Below are 24,911 nucleotides of genomic sequence, written 5' to 3'. Positions count from 1 at the left end.
CACTGCAATGTCAAGGTGACTTGTTGTGCATATGTTACATCTCCTAAGGGTTTGTACGCATGTTGTCTTTTTCAGGCGGGTTGCAGAGTGGTAAATAAACGCTCATCAGTCTTTTGAATGTCAGGTTTTCAATACCTAAAGTAATTCAAAGATGTAACCAGACCTTTGTTTTGGTGGCTTCCGCTTGGAGCTGCTCTCTAGTTTACTCAATAAAACTTTAGAATAAAAAGCCAGCAACCAAAATAGAACAGTAAAAAAATCACTGAAAAGACGCAAAAAAAGATGCTTCAAGATAGCAGACGCCAACACTGCATGAACAATCTTCTGCTTGAAAAATCTGCTAGGTTTGCAAACGGCTGACAGTTTGAGGAGTATTGCTGCTGACTTCAGTGGAGTTAATGGTGTGCGATTGAGGATTGCAGATCTATTTGTTGTCTAAGAAATAAACCGCCGTAAGACATGTCTAGCTGCCATTCTCTAGTTTAAAATAAAGGAGCACTGGGCAGAGTCAGGGCTAGTCAGCCGACATCTATGTAAAGTTTATGGGGTATTTAGTCAAACTGTTCAGCTGAAATATCCGGCTCATTCCAACTGTTGTATTTTCAGTCTTTGTGTTGTCCATTTGTGCAAGGAACAGCACACTGACCTGTAAGATCTTGTATCAATAAATTCAAAGATTACGACATCATCTTTAACCCCTTCAGCCCCAGAGCCTTTTCCGTTTTTGCGTTTTTGTTTTTGTTGATCAGCAATCCGATCGCTCTGCCCTATCTGTAGATCTCAGCTACAGAGCTAAGATCTGCAGATATGGTGCTTTACTCTCCGTGCTGGCACTATGCCAGCATTGAGAGGAAGTGACTCATGTTAGCTACAGGCGTCATCACATGACCCTGTGCTACCATGGCAACCACCGAAAGTCACGTGATCATGCACGTGACTTCCGGTGAGGGCAGCGGTAAGTAAATATAATGGCTGCGCGCATCTACATCTCGCTGCCAGACTTTGGCACCGAGATGTAATGGGTTAAATGTTGCAAGTGGAAGCGATTCCACTCGTAACATGCAGGCATACATGTCAGCTGTTGAAAACAGCTGATATGTGCGCAGATAGCCGCAACCAGCCCACGGCAAGGGGCAGGGATTAACCTCACACGCTCCATGACGGATAGATCTGTCATTGGTCGTATAAGGGTTAATACAGATTGAAAAGCACCATCAGATAATACATAAATACATACATACGTACATAAACACAGAGCCAGAAACATCATCAGTACATGAATACAGCACCAGAACTACAGTCAGGAATACAACACCAGAACTGTCATCAGTACATTAATACAGCACCTGTCCACAATCAGTATCTGGATAGATCACCAGAACAACCAATATAAGAATGCATCTCCAGATCCATTGTCCGTACATAAATACAGCACCAAGCTTAGTATAGCAATCAGCTGCAATGTCCTGTCAGCCTCCGACATATACAGTTGTATAGCATGAACTAGCAGCTCCTAGTATGTTTATAACCAGTGCTTTTTTTGTAAAAAAAATTTGCTGGTACGCATCTCTGAGACGAGGAGCGGGGTGGGAGTGCTGTTAGGCGCCGGCGTCCAAAATTGAGGAGGGGGGTGGGGAGGATCTGTCAGCCGGCGGACGAGTTTGAGGAGTGGGAGGGAGTGCTGTCGTTGCTGTCGTGCTGCTGGGAGATCCTGTGCACGGTTTACTACATACGGTACTGTATGCTGGAGAGAGAGGCAGGGGGTGCAGAACTACAAGGCTCAGCATACTCCATCCACTAGTGTATGCAGGAGAGGCAGGGGGAGCAGAACTACAAGGCTCAGCATACTCCATCCACTAGTGTATGCAGGAGAAAGAGGCAGGGGGAGCAGAACTACAAGGCTCAGCATACTCCATCCACTAGTGTATGCAGGAGAGCAGACAGCATCTGACGAACTACAAGGCTCAGCATCCTTCAGCCAAGACTGTATGCAGGAGTTTTTTGCCCAAAAACGTAAAATGTAAAAAAAAAAAAAATGACGTGGGCTTTGCCATATTTTTGTATGCTAGCCAGGTACAGCAGGCAGGAACGGGCTGCCCCCAACCCCCAGCTGCCTATTTGTACCCGGCTTCAACCAAAAATATAGGGAAGCCCTTTTTTTAATCATTTCATGAAATAATTTAAGAAAAAATAAAAGACGTGGGCTTCGCACAAACTTTGTGTCCAGCCAGGTGCAACTAGGCAGCTGAGGATTGGAATCCGAAGCGTAGAGTGCCCAAGCTTTCTGGGCACCCCTGCTGTGAATTGCAGTGCGCAGCCTCCCCAGAAAATGGCGCTTTCATAGAAGCAACATATTTTGGTGCTGTATCCAACTCTTCCAGCGGCCCTGGAGCTCGGTGGCTCGCTGGGTAAAAAGGGGTTAGGGCCAGCTGTATATTATCCACTGGCCCTAAGGCCGAAATTCATGGTGTCACGCCAATATTAGACATGGCCACCATGAATTTCTTGTAAAGATTAAAAAAAAAAACACAAGACAGAGAAAATATTTTTATTAGAAATAAAACACAACAAAGAACCCCCCTCCGCAGTAATCCTGGGTCAAGGGTCCCACGCCGTCCAATCCGGATTCAATATCATCTGATCGGTTTGCTGGAAGGCAAAGCGATCAGATGATGTGTCAGGTTCAAGGACATGAATCACATGACACATCAGCTGATTATATAAAAGCCGGTTATACAATCAGCTGATGCATCAGTGCAAAAAAAAACAAACTACTCACCTCTCTGCAAAATCCCGGGACACGACTGATCGCTCCAGGAGCCGCCGGTAATTAGCTGCTGCAGTCACCTCAGAGCATCACCTGATCGCTTAATCAGCTGGGTGGTAAAAAGCCTGCCCCACCGTTGGACTTAAGGCCACTTTACACGCAGAGATAAATCTTTGACAGATCTGTGGTTGCAGTGAAATCATGGACAAATTGTTTCATTTGTACACAGCCACAAATCTGGCACTGATTGTCCACAATTTCACTGCAACCACAGATCTGCCGCAGATTTATCTCTGTGTGTAAAGTGGCCTTTAGACTGTCAGCTGATGCCGTAGCGTGACTGCACCAGCTGATTACCGGCAGGTTCTGAAGCCGATCACACGTGTCCCGGGAGGCTGCAGACCGGTAAGTGTGAGATTTTTTTTTCCAGTGTTCCCGCTTAGCAGCTGGGAGAGGACATGGCGCCGGTGGTAGTAGGGGGAAGCAGGGGGGGATGAGCACTGGGGGACGGGGTGTGGGGTGTGTGAGCACTGGGGGATGGGGGCAGGGGCGAGCACTGGAGGACCCGATCGCCGGCGGCAGGAGCAGCACAGTGATTACAGGGCAGGTGGGAGGGAGCGGAGGTCGTGGGGGGGGTTTGTATCAGACGACGGGGGGCAACGGAGGTCGGGAGGGGGAGTGGAAGACAGCAGAGGGGAGCAAATACCTTACCGGATGGTGGCAGATCGGGGTGACCGGCGTTGACCTCGATCTTCAGCGTCCATAAACATCTTGAAGAGGGCGGGCACCCACCACCCCTCCACATCTGATTGGAGGGATAGCGTCACATGGATGCTAGCTCCAATCAGATCGGAGGGGGGGGCGACACAGAGGTCACCCTGCTCCAGCCAATGGCTGATGATATAGCAAATTTACAAATTAGCCATGTGGACAGAGCCAGAGGTGCTTATCCTCAGCACTCTTCAGATTTTCCGGTACGCCGTACCGGCGCGTACCACCGCAAAAAAAGCACTGTTTATAACAATAATGAGATAATGGAAGCCTATAATGGTGCCTATACTATAATAAATAATTGATAATGGTGCCTATGCACATTCAATAAATAAAAAAATGTGGTGTGAACTGGGTCCCCCACTTACTGCATCTGCTCAGAAATAGAGGGCCTAAACCATATATAAAAAAATCTCCAAAAGTCTAGTTACTCTGTAATATGAATTTACACTGGATGACAATTGACAACGAAATAGCATTCTATTTACACAGACTGATCATCACCAGATGCACAACCAAAACATTAATTTGTCACATGAAATGGTGTTTAGGCTTGCATAAATATCGTTCTGGAGAAAAATTCCCTTCTATTAAAACAGATGTATCAGTTTAACAGTTGTCCTGTGCACACATAAGTGCGGTCAGACTGTCTACAGGTTATTAGATGATTGCATATCGCCATCATATAGCTGGTCGGCGATAATTTAATGGCTGTGATTCTACATCAGGGGTGTCAAACACGTTGCCCGTGCGCCGCATGCGGTCCCTGAGGCCGCTTCTTGCGTCCCGCATGCAAGTGATCCTCTTGACAATCGCGGCTGGTACAAGGGGCCGCTGCGGTCTCAGTTGAATGTATTACTGGTGCTGCGCAATGACACCCTTTGCACAGCTGTAACAATGGCAGCTGCTGGCCAGAGGCCAGCAGCTGACTTCATCTGCTAGCCTCTGATAAGCCGTCGCTTGCCATTGGTATAGCTGTGCAGAGAGCTTCTCTGCATTGCACCAGCAATAAATTCAAGTGAAATAAAGTGCTGCAGGCGGCGACACCCTGTGTGCCGCCTCAGGGCTATGGGGTACTCGGTCCCGGGCGGTGTATTGCTGTGGAGATGTCACTGGGTGGCCGTTGCCCGGTTCCGTGACCCTGGGGGTTGCTTTTAAAAGGAGAAATATTTACAGGGGAGATAAAATAAAAGTTTTCGTGATACCACTTGCGGGTTGCGGCAATTTAAGTGGAGCCGCCGCTGCACAGTTCTCACTACTGGGGCTGGTGTTGATGGCAGCCTGGATGTTGGGCCCTCCGCAAGTAGTGCCAGGCCCCAGGGGATAGATGATGTTGTTGGGCGTGGAAAGAAGGTAGGCCACACAAGGGATTGCAATGTAACTGGTTCCTTTACTCACAGTGTTGTTATGGCTGGTAACCCGAGGAAGGCTGGTCCTGACCACTGGTCCCCTTAGTCTCAGTGCCGGTGTGGCAACCTGGTGGCTTCTTTCTCCTGCACCTGTCTCTGGTTGGTGGATCCCCGTGGCTTGAAGCGTCTGGGGGTCCCCTCCTGGTTCTCGTTCAGTCTTAGTCCATATAACAGGTAGCTTGAACCCTGTGGGGTCGGTTTCTCTGGTCCTGTTCCCCATTTCTCCCATTGCTACTGTGTCCCGAATGTTACGGTCAGTGAGGTCCTGGATGGTACCCTCAATGTGCAGATTTTATCAGGTCTGCCTGGAGCGTTTGCCTGAACTAGGATTCTGTACCCCGTTGGTGCTATGGTTCCGGGAGTACTCTACAATACTCCACCTGCAACCACACGCCTGGGCCCTCAGATCACAATTACACTCTCCTGTCAGTGCGGTTACGTCCGTCTCCTCTCACTTACACCTTCTGACTGTCTGACCCCTTCCCTCTGGTTGTCGTCTAGTGGACTGGATCGGCTCCACCCCTAGGTGGCCATCCATTGGGTCCAAACCTAGCCTGTCACCAATCTTTGGGAATGTGAAAAATAGGGATTAAAATTAATGTTTTGCTGTTACGGGCACTGGTCTTCTGGGTCCCTGGGGGTAGGCCCTGCATCTTTGACAGGATGCAGTACCTTGTACCTCCTGATGGCTGATGGCTATAGGGGTGCTACACCTACATCAGCCACAATCATCAAGGAGGATACATTCAAAAGAAATAGAAAATAGGACGCAGAGGAAACCGAGGACAGATTAGAAGAATCTTCTCTTTTTTATGTGTATGTGAAAAATGGCATATTAGGAGAAATCAATACAGGATAGGACATTGGTGCAAGAAGGGACCATTACTACAGGATGGGAACAAGGATGGACACATTATTACTGGATGAGGATCAGGATGGGCACATTACTATATGATGTGGACAAGGATGGGCCACATAATTACAGGATGAGAACAAGGATGGGCATATTACTACAGGATAGGAACCAGGATGGGGGTATTACTACAAGATGAGGATCAGGATGGGAATATTACTACAAGATGTTGGCTAAAATTACTATTTGTTGCTAATTGTAAAACAATATATTACTTAAAAGAAGGGGATAAAATGGAAAAACAAAGTCAATTAAAAATGCTTTTTTATATATCAACTAAAATAAACAAAAAAGTGCACGTTTATTATCTCCATATCCATAACAACCCAAGCTATAAAACCGTACCATAACCCTTGCAATGAATTATTTATACCATATAATAATACCATTAAAAAAAAGGCAAATAATGTTAAAAAAAGGTGTATAGAAAAAAATAATGGCATCACTAAAAAATGTCACTTTGTCCTGCAAAGAATGCGACCTCGAAATTAAAATTTTGTTCTATGTGCGGCCCATATACCCAGCCGAATTTGAAACCCATGTTCTACATTGTAAATACACCCTTAGACCCAAGTGACATCAACTATGATTAGAGCTGTTCTTATTCCCTTCTTAGTCATCTGGTCGTGACACCAAAATTACTTCACATCCACAGATCATCTCTGCAAACTTTTCTCTTTGCTCCAATCAAGAAATGGCCAATATCACTCATAAAATGGCATTCAGTGTACAATACTGGTGGAGATAACAAGACTGAACACAGCCGTCTACACATCATAGGGAAGATTTCATGACACCTTCTCTCCACCTACCTGATCATCCTGAGGAACATCGACATCTTCTTGTTTACAATCCTGTGGAAGAAGAAGAGGACGGGGACATCTCTCTGGTGTTGTCCTCTCACTGGATAGAACTGGAGGAAACACATACAGGGACTGAATTCATTCTTTACATACAGATAATTATAGGCCGTGTGTATTTAATCCTATTACCTTGTGATGTGAGGGGCTGGGGAACCTCCATCATGACGTCCTTGTACAGATCTTTGTGTCCTTCTAAATACTCCCACTCCTCCATGGAGAAATAGACGGTGACATCCTGACACCTTATAGGAACCTGACACATACAATGATACCGTCATCCCCCGATCCCTTCATAGCGTTACTGTATAATGTCCCAGCATTCCCAGCAGTGTCACCTCTCCAGTCAGCAGCTCAATCATCTTGTAGGCGAGTTCTAGGATCTTCTGGTCATTGATGTCTTCATGTATCAGGGGGTGAGGTGGAGGCCCCGTGATTGGGCTAGGGGGTCTTCCCCATCCCTCAGACACAGGGGCCTGACAGCGATCACTAGAGGTCTTCTTCACTACTGTGTAATCCTGGTTATGGAGGGACACATTAATAAATCTCATACAGACATTTCCAGAGTCCTCACCTCTCCAGTTCTGTCCATCTGTTATTCCCATAGATAAGAATGATGTAATGTGACGTCATCAGAATCTCTCACCTCTCCAGTAATCCGGAAGAGGATCTCTAGGGTGAGGTGTAATATCCTCTCCACCATCTTGTCCCTGTCCCTATCCATCCTTGACGGGTAAGGCAGGAAAATTCTCTTATATAGAAGATCTGAGAGGATCCGATATTGTAGGGACCTGAATGGGGAGAAGATGACGATGTAACATCAGAAAGATCCCATGTAAGAAATCTACATCCAGTCCTGGCCCCGTCCTGCCCCTGGTAAAACACACAATCCAACTATAGTTGTAGTGCCCCTGAACACAGAGCACTACTAGGTACTGCATCCACCCAAAGATGCATAGCCTACCCCCAGGGACCTGAAAGACCAGTGCCGGTAACAGCAACACACATTGTAATCCCAGTTTTCCCCCATCCACACAGACTGGTGACAGACTAGAAATGGACCCAATGGATGGCCACCCAGGGGTGGAGCCGATCCAGTCCACTAGATAACCACCAGGTGGGAGATGACAACAGTTAGACAGTTAGAGTTAGTAAGTGGAAGAGAGAGGAGACGGAGGTAACTGCTCTGACACGGGAGTGTAATGGAGACCTGAGGGCCCAGGCGTGTAGTTGCCGGAGGAGTACGGTGAAGTACTCCTAGAACCATGGCACCGACGGGGCACAGAGCCCTAGGTCAGACAAACGCTCCAGGCAGACCTGATAAAAATCTGCACAGTGAGGGGACCATCCAGGACTTCACTGACCTTAGAAGTCTGGGGGCACCAGCAGTAACGGGAGAACCAGGGACCGGAACACCGACCCTACATGGTTCACACTGCCGCCGTACGGACCAGAGACTGAGAGACAAAGCAGGAGGTGACCCCAAGATGCTCCAAGCCACGGGGACCCACCAACTCGAGAAAGATGCAGGAGAAAGAAGCCACCAGGTCACCAACTGGCACTGGGACTAAGGGGACCAGAAGTGAATACCAGCCTTCCTCCGGGTACCAGTTACCATCTACTGAGAGTAAAGAGAACCAGTTACACAGCAACCCCTCGTGTGGCCTACCCTTCTTTCCGCGCCTAACTCCCTCACCTAACTCCCTGGGGCCCCGGCCCTACTTGCGGAGGGTACAACTTCCAGTCTGCCATCACATCAGCCCCAGTGGAACAACTGTGCAGCAGCAGTTCCATTACCATAACCGCAACCCGCAAGTGGCGTCACGACATAAACTTTATTGAACAATCCTTGTATATAAACCTCTTTTTAAAGCGACCCCCAGGGTCACGGAACCGGGCAACGGCCACCCAGTGACATCCCAGTAGTACACTGCCCGGGACTGAGTACCCCATAGCCCTGGGTGGCACATAGTCACACACAGAGATTTATCACAGAATATCTACAATCCAGCACCAAAAACACAAAAGAAATCTAAAAGGAAAATGTAAATTGTTTGAATCGTTATTAAGGGGAAACCAAGTTTTTGCTACCTCATCTGAGAGCAGCATAATGTAGAGACAGAGACCCTGATTCCAGTGATGTGTCACTTACTGAGCTGTTTGCTGTCATTTTGACAAAATCAAAGTTTTCTCTGCTGCAGATCTAGCAGTTATACAGAGCTCATGAATATACAGGACTACCTGTAGCAGGCTAAGTGTTGCTTTAGCCTAAATTTATTCACTTTTACAATAGAACAGCAAAATACCGAGTGTTTTCTGAGTGCGCTGTTACCCCACATGCGGTCAGAAACCTCTTTTGGACAAACGGCTAGGCACGGAAGGGAAGGAACACCATTTGAATTTTGGAACACAAATTTGGCTGAAGTAGCTTGAGGGCACCATGTCACATTTGCAAGGACTCTGAAGTACCTAAACAGCAGAAACCCCCACAAATGACCCCATTTTAGAAACCAGACACCTCAAGGAATTTATCCAGGGGTAAAGTGAGCAATTTGAACCCACAGGGACATCACCGAATTTTAGGTCATCATATTGAAAATTTTTATTTTTTTTCACAGAAATGTTGCTTTTCCATCAAATTTCTCACATATACCAAAAGGTACCACCAAAAAGTAGACCCCAAAATTTGTTATTGACTTTCTTACGAGCGCAGTGATACCCAACATGTCAAAATGCTCTGTTTGGATAGACAGGAGGGTTTCTAATGGAAGGAACAATATTTTAGTTTTAAAAAGCAGATTTGGCTGAAATAGATTGCAGTCTTCATGTTGCATTTCTAGGGCCCCTAATGTACCTAACAGCATAGATCCCCCATAGTCACCCCATTTTGGAAACTACATCCCTCAACAATTTTATCCAGGAGTATAGTGAGCATTTTGAACCCACAAATAGTTCACAGAATTTGATAAAACTAGGTCGTCATATTGAAAATTTTGACTTTTTTTCATAACAATGTTGCTTTAGCACTGAATGTCACACTTTTACAAGAGGTAACACCACAAAGTGGATCCCAAAGTTTGTTACCCACTAGGAGTGTGTAAATACCCGACACGTAGTAAAAAAATTCTGTTTGGACAAATGGGAGGGAACGGAAGAAGCAATATTGAATTTTGGAAAGCAAATTTGCCTGAAATAGATTGTGCGCACCATGTCACATTTGCTGAGCCCCTCAAGTACCAAAACATCAGAAACCCCCATAAGTGACTTCATTTTGGAAACTAGACCCATCAAGAAATATTTTAGGGGTGTGTTGAGCATTTTAACCCATAGGTGCTATGCAGAACTTTTTAAAATGTGGATATGAAATTGATGGTTTTGTTTTTCCACTAAAATATTATTTTAGCCCAAGATTTGTAATTTTCACAATGGATAATAGGAGAAAGTGGACCCCATAATTTGTTATGCAATTTCTTCCGAACATAATGATACCCCATAGATGTTTAAAAACTAATGTTTGAGCACATGGCAGGGCTCGGAAAGCGAACAGCACTATTTGATTTTTGGAATGAAAATTTGGTCATGTTGCATTTGCAGAGCCCCTGAGGTGCCAAAACATGTATAAACACCCACATGTGACCTCAATTGGCAAACTAAACCCAATAATCAATCTATTGGTGTGGTGAGTATTTTTAACCCAAAAATTACACAGAATTTTATTAGATTGGATCGTGAAAATGAAAATCGTAGGGTTTTTCCGCCAAAATTTACTTTAGCCTAAAAATCTTTAGTCACACAAAGGGTAACAGGAGAAAATGGACAGGACAATTTTTTATGCAATTTTTGCCAAATGTGGCAGTACCCCATATGTGGCTGTACACTTCTATTTGAGTACATGGCGAGGATCAGTTGGGAAGGAGCACGACTCGGTATTTAGAATGCAGATTCCATTAGAATAGATTGTGTCCTCCATTACCCAAGGCCCCGTGGTGCCAGATCAGCAGAAACTCCACAAGTGATCCCAGATTGGAAATGTCACTGTGTAAGGAACTCATAGGAAAAAAGCTGATCAGCCTACTCCTCAATAGTCTCTCAAAAAGTTTTCATAAAGGGTGCAGTGCATGGAAATCCATACCAGTTCCTCGTTGCAATACTGACTGAATCCAGCACCCGCAAAAATTCCAAAATCTTATAACTTACCTTTATTTATGCCATAAAAAATATATATATGAAAAACAGATGAAGGGCAGACAGATGGGTCTAAGCGTTTCAGGCATGATCCCTAAATCATGGCTAGAGATGAGCGAACCTGAGGTTCGATGTTCAGAGTTTGGGTTCGGAAACAGACTTAAAAAAAAACAAAGTTTGGTTGAGTTATGAGTGCAAACCACTGAAGCGAGCAACGTTGTGCTTGGATATGAGTAATGCTCAGCACTGTGCGAGCCGCTTGCAGTGTTTGATCGTCTCACACCTGGGGTAAAGTCAGCATGATTAGATATAGTATGCACACAAAAAAAAAACCTGCCCACCCTTCTCCCGAAGTGTTTTGCTTATGCTGGCAGCATGTGGGTGGAGCCATAAACTGCCCAATTACAGACTTCCATTGAGGTTTGAATCAAGTCGGGGGGTCACAAACCAAACTTTTTTAAGGTTCGACTGTACCTATTGAACTGAATTTCCAAAGGTTTGCTCGTCTCTAATCATGACATACAAGAACATGTGACTCAAAGCCCGAGGTATATGGAGATAGGACAGGAGCCCCTAAACTGGTCCTCAGTCTTGCAGCCCTGCGCTGCTCTTTTTCTTAGAGGTGGCTTTGATGGTAACCAGGTCCAATCCCCCAGCATGGCAATAACTCCTGTCCGGGCTTGGAAACACAAAGACGAGACCCCACAACACAACATGGACAAGGGAGAACTGAAACTTGTACACATGTGAGAAGGTGGACAACAGACCTCCCCCTGAAGATGCCGACCAACATGCCTTTATTAAAGGGAACCTGTCAGGTCCAATATGCACCCAGAGGTGAGTGAGATCATCTTGTGACGCTGCGTATTCATTAGCATGTTTGCGCGCCCACAGGGACGTACGAACATGCTAATGGGGGCGACTCACCGGGGAACCAACGCCCAGGGAACTAGTGCCTTTGCTCATTAGCATATGGTAAAAATACTTTTTGTAAAGATCTCTTCATCTATGCTAGTATATACAGGGACGGTTAGGCAGGGATTAGCAATATGCACCCAGAACTGCTCGTGGTTCTTGGTGCATATTGGACCTGACAGGTTCCCTTTAATGTGATTTTAAGATGTGATATTTTATTAAGAGTGTGCACCGAGGCCATCTAGAGGCCGGTATAGAGTGGAACATTTTATTGTATTGTATTGCAGTGAATGTACAGTATTGTACAGGTTTCATGTTTTAAGTGTAAAAGTGAAAGGTAGATGCAGGATTTGCAAAGTGGTTCCCAAATGCAGCAGAGCTGGAGAGGTTACCCGATAGATGGGGTTGGTGAAGTGCAGCAGGGCTGAGTACCTCGACCGCATTATCACAGAACACCAGGGGTTAATTGAAGATTTTGGTTCTATGAGGAGTTTGGGCACTAAATCTCTGGGAGACAGGAAGTGTTGAGTCAGTGAAGAGATGGCTGTCTAATAGTGATGGGCAGTCCGGCTCTTTTTGGTGATCCGGCTCCGTTCACCAAAAAGAGCCGGATCTTTCAGCTCGTTCTTGGCTCCTTATTAAATATGTGTTCACCCCAGGTGAACACATATTTAAGATTATAGTAACGCCGCCAAAGCCCCGCCCACCCACGGCTAAGCCCTGCCCACTTACAAGCGCCCAATTAGATTGCTGAGTAGGCGGAGTTTAGCCACGGGTGGGCGGGGTTTTGACTGCGAAAAGAGCCGTTTAGTGATTTTAGTGGCTCACACTGGTGATCCGGCTCCTGTCGTTCACAGCAGGGTGCCAGATCGTTCGTGACCGACACATCACTACTGTCTAAGCAGGAAGGTGTGAGGTGCTGCCAGCGGCCTGGGTCCCATACGAGCAGGTCCGTTGTCGGCGGCCTGCTGCGCAACGTATGGGATTCGTGGGGCCCATTGGCCACAAAAGAAAAGAAAAGCCAGCTGGGATTAAATGCAGCCAAATGAAACAGAGACCCAGAATGAGAACTCCCAAAGTGAGAGACGGGGTGGACCACAGGCGGCTGTAGGTGGACGAAGCCCATACATTCACTAGTGACAGATGATTAGAGGCAGTCAGGAGAACTGTAGAATACAGAATAGTGCCAGCGGGCACTGGAAAGAAGGAAGAAAGTGATAGAAAGGAAAGGAAAATGAAACTGAAATTGATGATTTAAGTGTCTGCATTTCCATGAATGTGAACCCTGCAAAGAACTGCTCAGTAAAAGTTGCGTTTGTTTGAAGTAAAACTGACTGGTGTTGTCTCCTGTTATTAGAAGAAGATAGAATAAAAGAAGAGGTCCAGATAATACTGAAAAGGCGAGATTGTGAACGAACTCCACATGTTCATGGGCCCAATCGTTTGTCTGTGAGCAGGGGTCAGGGGGTCACACAACTACAGCGCCCCCTGTGCCACCTGTTTACACACACAGCACTCGAAACACAAAAGGAGAGACAATATGTGTACTGGGGAGTAACAAAAAAGGGAGGAAGTAATGCACAACAGGGAAACGTGCACAGCCCAGATCACCATGAATAGGAGGCACACCAAGACCGTGATCGCTGAAGCTATCATCGGCAGAAACAGCGAAGAAGCCGTGGTTTAAATAGGGAGGAGACAGCTGCACTTGGCAATCAGCAACCTGAGCATTTAGGTCCTAATCAACAGTCTGCAGGAATTAACTCCTGCAGAGCTGAAGACCAGTGAACCAGAATCAGCCGATGCCCGGGTCTTCCTGAACAAACCAGAAACCTCAGGTTGCTTGTCAAGCTCTATAGTGTGAACAGAGTCTGACGCCACCGTACTAGCAGGTGTGTGCAGAGCTGAACATCGCATCACAACATCTGAAACATCAATTAACAATCACTAAATTCAAAGGATAAAATGTCTATATCAAATTAGTATTAAGATTATAATTTTTCACCATATGCACTTATAAGTCTATATAATGCAGAAAACGATTGTGAATAAATATTCTAAATTGCCATGTACACTATGGAAATATATTGAAAATAGATATTCTAAATTAAACACACAATTCAATGTACGCATAGCCAATTCATTTTGTGAAAAATAATGGTAAATATTCTATATTATAGTAGGTATAATAAATATAAAATCTAATATAAATACATTAAATTCGTTTTATAATTGAGACCATTGGTATACCTAGAATCTAATTTCAGGATCCAAAAAGCCTCACGATTTTTAACATGTTGTTTAATCTTTTACATACATTGTGCCCCCATATTTTGTAGAGGCCCCATACATTGTGCCCAGCTTCTGTTCCTGGAGACCCACTCAGGGGCTCAGAAGGAGGAATGTGTTTAGATTTGGGAGCGCCGAGATCACAAGATTGAATTTGGAGGGTGGGAGCCATATCACTTTTCAAGAGTCTTTGTTCTCCCAGTAACGTTAATTTCAGTGACAGACCTGTGTGGGGGCTGGGTTTATGTGGGATAAGTTAGGGTTTCCACATAAATCCCCCCAAAAATGTGATTCAGACGAAATCCCTGACGGATCAACAACTCACTTTAATGAGACAGATGGAAACACCTTGGATTACATTTGGCTTCTGTTTCGCTGGTGTCCATAATTTTAGGCGTGCACAGAGCTGTGGTCATCCACATTTGTGTGCTAAAAAGACATCTAAGGGTACTTTAACACTTGCATTGTTTAGCAGCTGTCGCAATCCGCCACTTTGGGAAACAGCGCAATCCGTTAACGGATGTGCGCTGTTTCCCATTGACTTGTATTGATGATGCATTGCTACGGATGTCCTTGCGTTGTATCCGCCGGCCGACGCTGCATTGCATCCGCAGGGCCAAAAGAATGCAGCATGTAGCTGGATTCCATCGGCGTCCATCATTTTTATAATGGAAGGCTATGGTGGCGGAATCCGTCAAAATCATTTATTTGGAATAAAAGACAAAAAAACACCCTCTTTCACCACTTTATTAAAATCCCCAAATACCCCTCCAAGTTCGGCGTAATCCAGAGGTCCCATAACGCATCCAGCTCTGCTACATGAAGCTGACAGGAGCGGCTGTAGAGCACCGCCGCCCCTGTGAGCTCCACGCAGCAACTGAAGTGAATCGCGCTGTCAGCGGGGACGTCACTGAGGTAATGCCGGCTCTGTGTGCGGTGATGATGAGGGCTGTAGTGTCCAGATGTGTGCGGGGATGTCGGCGGTAATGTCAGGATGTGTGCGGGGATGTCGGGATGTGTGCGGGTGTGTCGGCGGTAATGTCGGGATGTGTGCGGTAATGTCGGGATGTGTGCGGTAATGTCGGGATGTGTGCGGTAATGTCGGGTTGTGTGCGGTAATGTCGGGTTGTGTGCGGGACTGTCGGGATGTGTGCGGGACTGTCGGGATGTGTGCGGGACTGTCGGGATGTGTGCGGGACTGTCGGGATGTGTGCGGGGATGTCGGGATGTGTGCGGGGATGTCGGGATGTGTGCGGGGATGTCGGGATGTGTGCGGGGATGTCGGGATGTGTGCGGGGATGTCGGGATGTGTGCGGGGATGTCGGGATGTATGCAGGGATGTGTGCGGGGATGTCGGGATGTGTGCGGGAATGTCGGGATGTGTGCGGGAATGTCGGGATGTGTGCGGGAATGTCGGGATGTGTGCGGGAATGTCGGGATGTGTGCGGGAATGTCGGGATGTGTGCGGGAATGTCGGGATGTGTGCGAGGATGTCGGGATGTGTGCGAGGATGTCGGGATGTGTGCGGGGATGTCGGGATGTGTGCGGGGATGTCGGAATGTGTGCGGGGATGTCAGAATGTGTGCGGGGATGTCGGAATGTGTGCGGGGATGTCGGAATGTGTGCGGGGATGTCGGGTTGTGTGCGGTAATGTCGGGATGTGTGCGGTAATGTCGGGATGTGTGCGGGAATGGTCGGGATGTGTGCGGGAATGGTCGGGATGTGTGCGGGAATGGTCGGGATGTGTGCGGGAATGGTCGGGATGTGTGCGGGAATGGTCGGGATGTGTGCGGGAATGGTCGGGATGTGTGCGGGAATGGTCGGGATGTGTGCGGGAATGGTCGGGATGTGTGCGGGAATGGTCGGGATGTGTGCGGGAATGGTCGGGATGTGTGCGGGAATGGTCGGGATGTGTGCGGGAATGTCGGGATGTGTGCAGCGATGTAGGTGGTAATGTCGGGGTGTATGCGGTGATGTCGGCGGTAATGTCGAGATGTGTGCGGTGAAGATGATAATCAGGACGCCACACACAAACAGAGCTGCGGTATGACAATGAAGTCGGGTGCAGTTCACCTGAGTTCATTCTCATCGCGCGACTCTGTCTGTGTGTGTGTGTGCTATCAGCCGGCATGTAGCAGAGCTGTATTGCCGGGGGAATGCACTGTCACAAATGCATCCAAAACGCATGGGAAAAGCATCCAAAATGCATGCGTTGTGGATGCATTTTATTTTATAAACGCAGTGTCCAGTCTGCCAGAGGGTGCGTTCTTTTCCGCACTGCAGAGAACGCAACGTGCACACATAGCCTAAGACCTGTTAGTGATTCACTGCCTATAACACCCAGCTAATAGCTGGATCTTACAGGTCACCATATCATGGGGTCATCAGATGAATCCACGGTACCATGGTAACAATTGGCACCCACGATATCATCATGGGGGGGGGGCAATCCTGCCTTAAGGAGGCTTTTAACTCCCGTTTAACCACATAGACATCGCTGTGACAATTGACTGCGGTATCAAAAGGATTAATCAGCCACGATTGGTTCTAAAACCGGTCGGGGCCGATGCCCGTTGGGGTCAGCTGTCATGTGCAGCTGACACCTGTGGGATTTCCACACGCAGAACCGCAGTATTCACATATTCCTCAGCATCGTTAAAAGGCATATCGGCGGTCATTAAGGGGTTAATATATCCTGATAACGACAACATGGAGCGGGGCGGCGGCCATAATGGAGACTGTACAGTAACAGAGCAGCGAGCGGCGTCAGGAGGGAAGTGACCCAATCTAATCCCATACAGACAGATCCTGATAGAGCCGCACAGAGGGGAACACGTTCTGTCTCCTGGAGTGTGAGCAGCACTGAGGGGGTTAATGTAATGGGGAATCTCCACATACCTCCTCCTGCAGAGCCGCACACTGGATATATGGCTGCTCTGTGCTTACAGGACCTGTGATGATGTCACATGGAGGGGAGGAGTCAGGGGGGTCACATGATCAGCTCCTCAGTGTGTGCAGGACTCTAGGTCATCACAGATCCTGTGGTGATTTTTGTTTATACAGTAGAACCTTGGTTTAAGAGTAACTTGGTTTGAGAGCGTTTTGCAAGACAAGCAAAGCTTATTAAAAAATTGTAACTTGGTTTAAGAGCAATGATTTGCAATAAGAGCAAATACTCACCATGCACACTTCCGGTTCTGTCCTTTCACCGCGCTCTGACCCTCTCTGGATCTAATTTTCTGTCCATATGTACCGTTCACTGTATACAGAATACCATTGTACAGTACAGTATATACTATATAGCATTTCTATCAATTTGCATTTGTAGATACAGTATAAGGCTATGTGCGCACGTGTGCGTAATTCATGCAGTTACGCAGCGTTTTGTAGCGCAGTGTAACTGCATGCGCCCTGCGTACCCTGCACAGTCTATGGAGATTGTGCAGGAGCCGTGCGCAAGTGGCATCTTAGAGCGCAGCGCTTCGGCTGCTGCCAGAAGCGCGCGTTCTAAGAAGTGACATGTCACTTCTTCCGTGCGCTTTGCCGGCAGCCCCTGCACTGTCTATGGGAGGAGCTGCAGGCAGAGCGCATGGAATCGACTTTTTTTTTTTTCACTACGGACATTTTCTGCAGCGATCTAAAGCGCACATGTGCTCTTCAGATCGCTGCAGAAATTTCTGCAGTGACTGTACGCAACGTGCGACCATAGCCTTATACTTTCTTTCTGCTAACCAGTATAGCACATTACTTGTACTGTACCTCCTGCACACCAACAATTCTATTGTAAGCTAATGTGCAGTTTAATTTGTTTTATATGTTTTTTGCTGTACAGTATTTTGTATTACTGTACTGTAATAATTTTATATGAATACAGTCAGCGTCGGACTGACTACCGGAGGAACTGCAGTAATACCAGTCCTGGCCGCGGTTACCTGCACTGAACTCCGGTAGTCAGTCTCCGGCCACCACCGTCTGCAAACCTTGCTGTCAGTGCCTGGGCTCCTACCCAGACACCTGAAGTGTTTACTCCTCTCATTTTCACCTCCAAGACTATACTGACACTTTTCCCGCCTCCAGGCCTGTGAACTCCTCGGTGGGTGGGGCCAACCTCCTGGCTCCGCCCCACCTGGTGTGGACATCAGACTCTGGAGGGAGGCAACAAGGGTTTTTGATTGACTGTTGTAACTGGCTATGGTGGGGGTGTGTATGTTGGTATGTATGTGACTACCTGGCTAGTCCAGGGCATCACACTCCCCCTTGGTAAAATGCAGACCGTCCGTGGGCTGCCCGTCCATCACCGGTTTTATTTTTCAAACTGTAAAAAGATAAATAACATATTAAAACTTCAACATACGCATATTTTCAAGTCTTCCCTTACGGGAGGTGCATTACTTTTAACGTTTCAAACATTTTTATTAAACATATGGGTTCATGGTCATCCGCACTCCACCCAAATAATCTGATCCTTGATGCTGCCCCTAAGAAACGGGCAGCACCCCTTTACCCCAGTCCAGGTCCACGTTACCCGAGCGGGAACGGGTACGGTGTCTCGCACCCGGCTGTCACTTCAGGGGACCCCACGTCCAGGGGGACCCCTGACCCCCGGAGGATGGCCACCGGTCCTGGTGGTGGCCGGGCCCCAGCCTGCTCTGCTGCGGGCCCTTCCTCCAATCTGCCTCTCCGGAGGAGGTACGGACGGAAAACCTACCCACAAATTACTTACAAACCCACTAGTTCGTGGGTGGCCTGCAAGTTCTCGGCCATGTTCATGAGCAGTTTCTCATGTGGGCGGTAAACACATAGGGTCCCTCCGGGGACAACTTACCGGCAACAGCCGGGGTAATCACTGTCGACAATCAGGTGAAAACGTCGGTTGATTTATATTCATTCATTCAGCTATTTACACGTTTAACATACGGTACCCCTAAATGGTAGTTTCCCTGTATCTAAGTGGAGGTCGACCTAGGTTGGGGCGTGTGGACCTTCTGGGCCCAATGTCATCAGTGGAGGGCAAGGGGACAGAGGAAACAGTCAGTTCCTCTTCCCTTATGGCAGGTATGGCAAGTGGAGACCCAAGGGGAGGGGGTATAGGTGCATCCCTGGGCGCTTGTTCGAGCGGTTCACTGGCGGGCGTTTCCGTCTCCATTTCTTCCACGTATTCTGGGAACATTATCACCGGAACAATCACCGCACCGTTTTGCATAGGCCAGTCTGCTGGAAAATCACCCATCACTGTGTGGATCACGTTCTTCTCCTCTTCTCCGCTCGGCGTAGGAACCGGAACTTCGTTTGTCACTCTCAAGGTGTGAGGACACTTTTTCAGATTGTCCTGGGAAACCGTAGTGGCAGTCTTCCCCTGGTCGCGACTGATCACATAAGCCTTCTCATTCTCCCACTCAGTGGACTGTATGACATACGGGGTCCTTTCCCACTGGTCATCCAGTTTATGGGTCCTTCTCTTCCGTTTCAGCACGACATCTCCCGGTCCAAAGGGGACGGCTGACGCTCGCTTATTGAAGCGTTGCGCTTGTTTCTCTTGGCTCTGACCGAGATTCTTCTCCACATACTCCTGGACTTGTCGATATTGGATTTGCCGCCGAGTATCTCAGCCAGCAGTCGAAGGAAGGGCCTCAGGAGCTTCCGAGCCCATTTCTAGGTCCACCAGCAGCCGGTCCGGTCGGGCTCTCATCAGATACGCCGGGCTGCATTTGGTAGAACTACTGGGGATGTTGTTGTACATGTCGACCAGGTTGGGCAGCCTGTCTGGCGACAGGTTCCGCTCTTCCAACGGTTTCACTTTGAGGAGGTCTAGGACCAGATGGTTCATCTTTTTCGCACATCCCATTAGTTTGGGCATGGTATGGCGTGGTCCTGATCTTCTTACAACCGTACAATTGGCAGAACTCTTGAAACGCCTCCGCTTCAAAGGCTGAACCCTGGTCCGTGAGCACCCTCTCCGGGTATCCGTGCGGTCGACAGAAGTAGGCCTGGAATGCCCTGGCTGCGGTACGGCCGGTCAAATCCTTGACTGGAACAACCACCATGAACCTGGAGTCCACGATGGTCAAGGCATAGGTATACCCATTCCGGCTGGGAGTAACCTTGACGTGGTCCAAGGCAACCAACTCCAGCGGTTGGTGGGTGATGATCGGCTGTAGAGGGGCTCTTTGGCTGACTTCATCCTTCCTTCTCAGCGCACAGGGGCCGCACTCTCGGCACCAAGCCTCCACAGGTTCTCGCATCCCACTCCAATAGAACCGCTCTCTCAACAACATCTCCAGTTTCTTCCAGCCGAAATGCCCAGCGCCATCATGATATGCCCGGAGAACTTTGGGCACGCTGGCCTGAGGGACCACCAGCTGACGAACCTTTTCATGAGTCTTTGGGTTGATCAGCCCTCGATACAGCTTCCCCTCATGCAGGTACAGCCGGGCTCGTTCCTTCCACAGCCGCTGGGCCTCAGGAGGCGCTGCCGGATCCATTCCGGAGGAGCCTTGCTCAATCATGGTCTTGACCAACTGGACGGCAAGCACTTGGTCTTGGGCTTCTCGCCACCCCTGGCTGGGTAGCGGGTCCAGGTTCGCCTGTTGTTGCTTGACATGGAATTTTTCGACCGGTGGCCGATGGAACGCGGGCAACTCAATTTCTTCGAGGTCATCGTCTTCTGACCCCTCATCCGGCAGGTGGGGCATCTGAGACAACGCATCCGCATTGGTTTTCTTGCGGCCGGCTCTGTATTTGATAGTGAAGTCATAATTAGATAGCCTGGCCACCCACCGCTGTTCCAGGGCGCCCAGTTTGGCCATGTCCAGGTGAGTTAACAGATTATTGTCCGTGTAGGCTGTGAATTTTGCCGCTGCGAGATAATGTCGGAACCTCTCGGTGATTGCCCACATGAGGGCCAGGAGCTCAAGCTTGAAGGAGCTGTAATTTTCGGGGTTCCTTTCCGTGGGCCGGAGTTTTCTGCTGGCATAGGCGATCACCTTTTCTCACCCATCCTGGACCTGGGACAGGACCGCTCCCAAGCCCACATTGCTGGCATCAGTGTAGAGGACGAACGGGAGGCTGTAATCAGGATACGCCAGGATTTCCTCTCCCGTCAAGGCCGTCTTCAGCTGGTGAAAGGACTCCTCATGCTTCTTCTCCCACACGAACGGAGATCCAGGGGACCTGCCACCCCTAGTCTACCCCACAAGGAGGTCTTGCATGGGGGCGGTCATCTTCGTGTACCCCTTGATGAAGCGGCGGTAGTAGCCCACCAGGCCCAGGAACTGTCTCACCTCCCTCACTGTGGTCGGTCTCGGCCAGTCTTGGATAGCAGTGATCTTCTCAGGGTCTGGGGCGACACCTTCCGCGCTCACCATGTGTCCGAGGTACTGCACCCTGGGCTTCAACAGGTGGCACTTGGAGGGCTTCACTTTCATCCCATACTTGGCTAGGGACGCAAACACTTCAGCCAGATGTTCCAGGTGGGCCTCGTACGTCTGGGAGTATACGATCACATCATCCAGGTACAGTAGGACCGTTTCGAAATTGAGATGTCCCAGGCAACACTCCATGAGCCGTTGGAAGGTTCCGGGGGCATTGCACAGCCCGAACGGCATACTGTTAAACTCTCAGAGTCCCATGGGAGTTGCGAATGCAGTCTTCTCACGGTCCTCTGGTGCGACCGCTACCTGCCAGCACCCGCTGGTAAGGTCAAGGGTAGAGAAGAAGTTAGCAGTTCTCAGCGCAGCTAACGACTCTTTGATAAGGGGGGAGAGGATAGGCATCTTTATGCGTGATCTGGTTGATCTTCCGGTAATCCACACACATTCGCATGGTGCCGTCCTTCTTCTTTACCAGCACCAGTGAGGCTGCCCAGGGACTGCAACTATCCCGAATGACCCCTGCCTCCTTCATGTTCCTCAATATGTCTTTGGCGCATTGATAATGTGCTGGCGGGATGGGCCTATATCTTTCTTTAATGGGTGGATGTACACCTGTAGGTATATGGTGTTAAACCCCCTTAATCCTCCCGAAATCTAATGGGTGCTTGCTGAAAACCTGCTCATACTCTTGCACCACCCTGTATACCCCCTCTTTGTGATGCGTGGGTGTGGCGTCAGTGCCTACATGTAATTCCTGGCACCACTCCTCTAACTGTTCAGGGGGTGTATGGTTACTGGCAGGGGATGCTGAGGTAGAAGGGACGACTTCGTGAATGGTGTGAGGGTCTAGGGTGAGCAACTTGGCAAGGGTAGCGTAACGGGGGAGCCTAACTTCTTCCTCCCCACAATTCAGCACTCTCACAGGCACTCTCCCCTTTTTGACGTCAACCACCCCTCTGGCCGCCATCACCGTGGGCCAGTGTTCGGAAGGCGTAGGCTCCACCATCGCCGGGTAGTCGCGCCCCTGGGGGCCTACTGCTGCCCTGCACCAAATCATCATCTCACTTCGGGGTGGTGTTTCGCCCGGGACCAGGGGGTACTCAGATCCGGGCCACAGAGTCACTTCTGCGGGTATCACGGTGGCGTGACCCGGTCTGTGATCCCAGGCTCCACAGTAAAAGGGGGTTTTGTTAGGGGAGATTGTCCGTGACGCCACCCACGGTTGTGGTGATGATGGAACACCACCGCTGCTCTGGAAGGGGATCCCGGGAGCGATGACAGGGAGCAGCGTAGTTGTTATGTCCCCTCCGTGGGTAGGGGGGTTGGTTGTCCCGGGGCCCAGTGATGGGGTAAGCAGGGGGCAGGGCGCAGTGCTGCAGTGCGATGCCCGAGGGCACGGGTGTACTCACAAGAAAGTCACACGGAGTCACTGGTGAACTAGAATTGCCGGTGTCCGCAGCCTTTGGTACGGGGTGTTAGTGTCCCACACACGGTGCAGCAGCCCTGATTGTTCTTTCCCTGCAGCAAGTGTCTTTCTCTCCACTCTCTTCCACTGCTCCTCAGCCGGGAACGGGGAATCCACTCCCCTGTAGTGATCCGGGTACCCAGGCACCGAGGGGCCACCGCCCGGCTCCGGCTACCTGTTCTGGCCCCTTCCTCACTACGGCCTGTCCCGGCCCTCTCAGAGCACACTTCACTCCCAGCCGGGAGCTACAGCTTCAGACTTCCGTCCTGTCTGCCTCCACACACTCTCTGCTCCAGCCCCTCCCCTCTCCTCTGCTTTTCCCTTACACTGGGGGCTGTGCTTGTTTGGCTGCACCAGTGTGAGATCATATTACCAAGGAGGATTAACTCTTTATGTGACAACCTGGCTGTGCCAGGGCGTCACACACCCCCCTGGTAAAACACGGCCCGTCCTCGGGCCGGCTAGGCACCGACATTTTATTAAACTGGAAAAGAATAAAACATTTTAAACATTTTCAATCTTCCCACAGCGGGATGCACATTACTTTAACGTTGCAATAACAGTCAAACACTTTTAATAATAACTGTGTAACGGGTCCTTTAGTCACCCACCCAAACAACCTAGCCTTGGTGCTGCCCCTAAAACCCAGGCAGCACCCCTTGACCCCAGTCCAGAAACGGTTCCAGGTTGGTCAACGGGACCGGTACTTCGCTGCCGTTGCGGCTGGGCGGACTGCCGGAGCCGACGTCATCTCCGTCGCGGCCGGGCGGACTGCCGGGGCCGGTGGCAGGGTGGTGACAAAGGTGAGGCCTGGGGACCCCAGGTCTGGGTCCTCCCCAACAGGCGCTGCGGGCTCCGCTACCGGTAACAGGGGTAACGGCTCGGTGCATCGCTGCGGCGGCCTCTTCCAGGAACCAAATGCTGGCAGAGTCCTGGCGTCCCTGCTTCCACAGTCTTTGTTACATAAGCTGCAGTTCCTTCTTTCTGCTCCCCCTTGGTACTCGGGAGCAGTCCTTCCAGCAACTTTTAAAGTTTCCCTTTCGCTTCCGGTCCTCCGGAGCTTCACTTCCGCCCGCGTTCTCGGGGGGGCGGAGCCTCTTTTTCGCGCCCAACGCTTGGGGAAGAAGATGCTGGGCGGGAGATTTTCGCGCCCAAAATGGCGGCAAAGATGGTGACTTTAAGATTTTTGCAGCGGATCACCGCTGACAGTCCAGAATAAGGCGCACTTCCTCCAGGTAACTGGATGGGTTCGATCCTGTTCGTGACGCCAAATGTTTCGCCCGGGGACCAGGGGGTACTCAGATCCGGGCCACAGAGTCACTTCTGCGGGTATCATGGTGGCGTGACCCGGTCTGTGATCCCAGGCTCCACAGTAAAAGGGGGTTTTGTTAGGGGAGATTGTCCGTGACGCCACCCACGGTTGTGGTGATGGTGGAACACCACCGCTGCTCTGGAAGGGGATCCCGGGAGCGATGACAGGGAGCAGCGTAGTTGTTATGTCCCCTCCGTGGGTAGGGGGGTTGGTTGTCCCGGGGCCCAGTGATGGGGTAAGCAGGGGGCAGGGCGCAGTGCTGCAGTGCGATGCCCGAGGGCACGGGTGTACTCACAAGAAAGTCACACGGAGTCACTGGTGAACTAGAATTGCCGGTGTCCGCAGCCTTTGGTACGGGGTGTTAGTGTCCCACACACGGTGCAGCAGCCCTGGTTGTTCTTTCCCTGCAGCAAGTGTCTTTCTCTCCACTCTCTTCCACTGCTCCTCAGCCGGGAACGGGGAATCCACTCCCCTGTAGTGATCCGGGTACCCAGGCACCGAGGGGCCACCGCCCGGCTCCGGCTACCTGTTCTGGCCCCTTCCTCACTACGGCCTGTCCCGGCCCTCTCAGAGCACACTTCACTCCCAGCCGGGAGCTACAGCTTCAGACTTCCGTCCTGTCTGCCTCCACACACTCTCTGCTCCAGCCCCTCCC

General features: G+C 49.5%; 1 protein-coding gene across 3 annotated transcripts in view; it reads right to left on the bottom strand.

Annotated features, from left to right (window-relative positions):
• The window catches only part of LOC142311928 (uncharacterized), a 252,254-nt gene that overhangs the window by 21,719 nt on the left and 205,624 nt on the right, over nucleotides 1-24,911 (bottom strand). Inside the window, exons 1-5 of one of the 3 annotated variants that reach the window (XM_075350795.1) lie at nucleotides 17,008-17,041; nucleotides 7,367-7,511; nucleotides 7,059-7,238; nucleotides 6,853-6,976; nucleotides 6,673-6,773 (exon numbers count right to left, since the gene is read on the bottom strand). In XM_075350795.1, coding sequence (XP_075206910.1) covers nucleotides 6,673-6,773; nucleotides 6,853-6,976; nucleotides 7,059-7,238; nucleotides 7,367-7,444 — 483 coding nt within the window. In that variant the 5' untranslated portion in view covers nucleotides 7,445-7,511; nucleotides 17,008-17,041. Of the gene's footprint in view, nucleotides 1-6,672; nucleotides 6,774-6,852; nucleotides 6,977-7,058; nucleotides 7,512-17,007; nucleotides 17,042-24,911 lie in introns of those variants that run through there. The other 2 variants (XM_075350794.1, XM_075350796.1) reach the window with 2 other exon arrangements.

The sequence above is a fragment of the Anomaloglossus baeobatrachus genome, chromosome 5, assembly GCF_048569485.1.
Source record: "Anomaloglossus baeobatrachus isolate aAnoBae1 chromosome 5, aAnoBae1.hap1, whole genome shotgun sequence".
In the NCBI taxonomy this organism is placed as follows: Eukaryota; Metazoa; Chordata; class Amphibia; order Anura; family Aromobatidae; genus Anomaloglossus; species Anomaloglossus baeobatrachus.
Note: the sequence above shows the minus strand (reverse complement) of the source record. Positions and strands in the feature narration are given on the sequence as shown.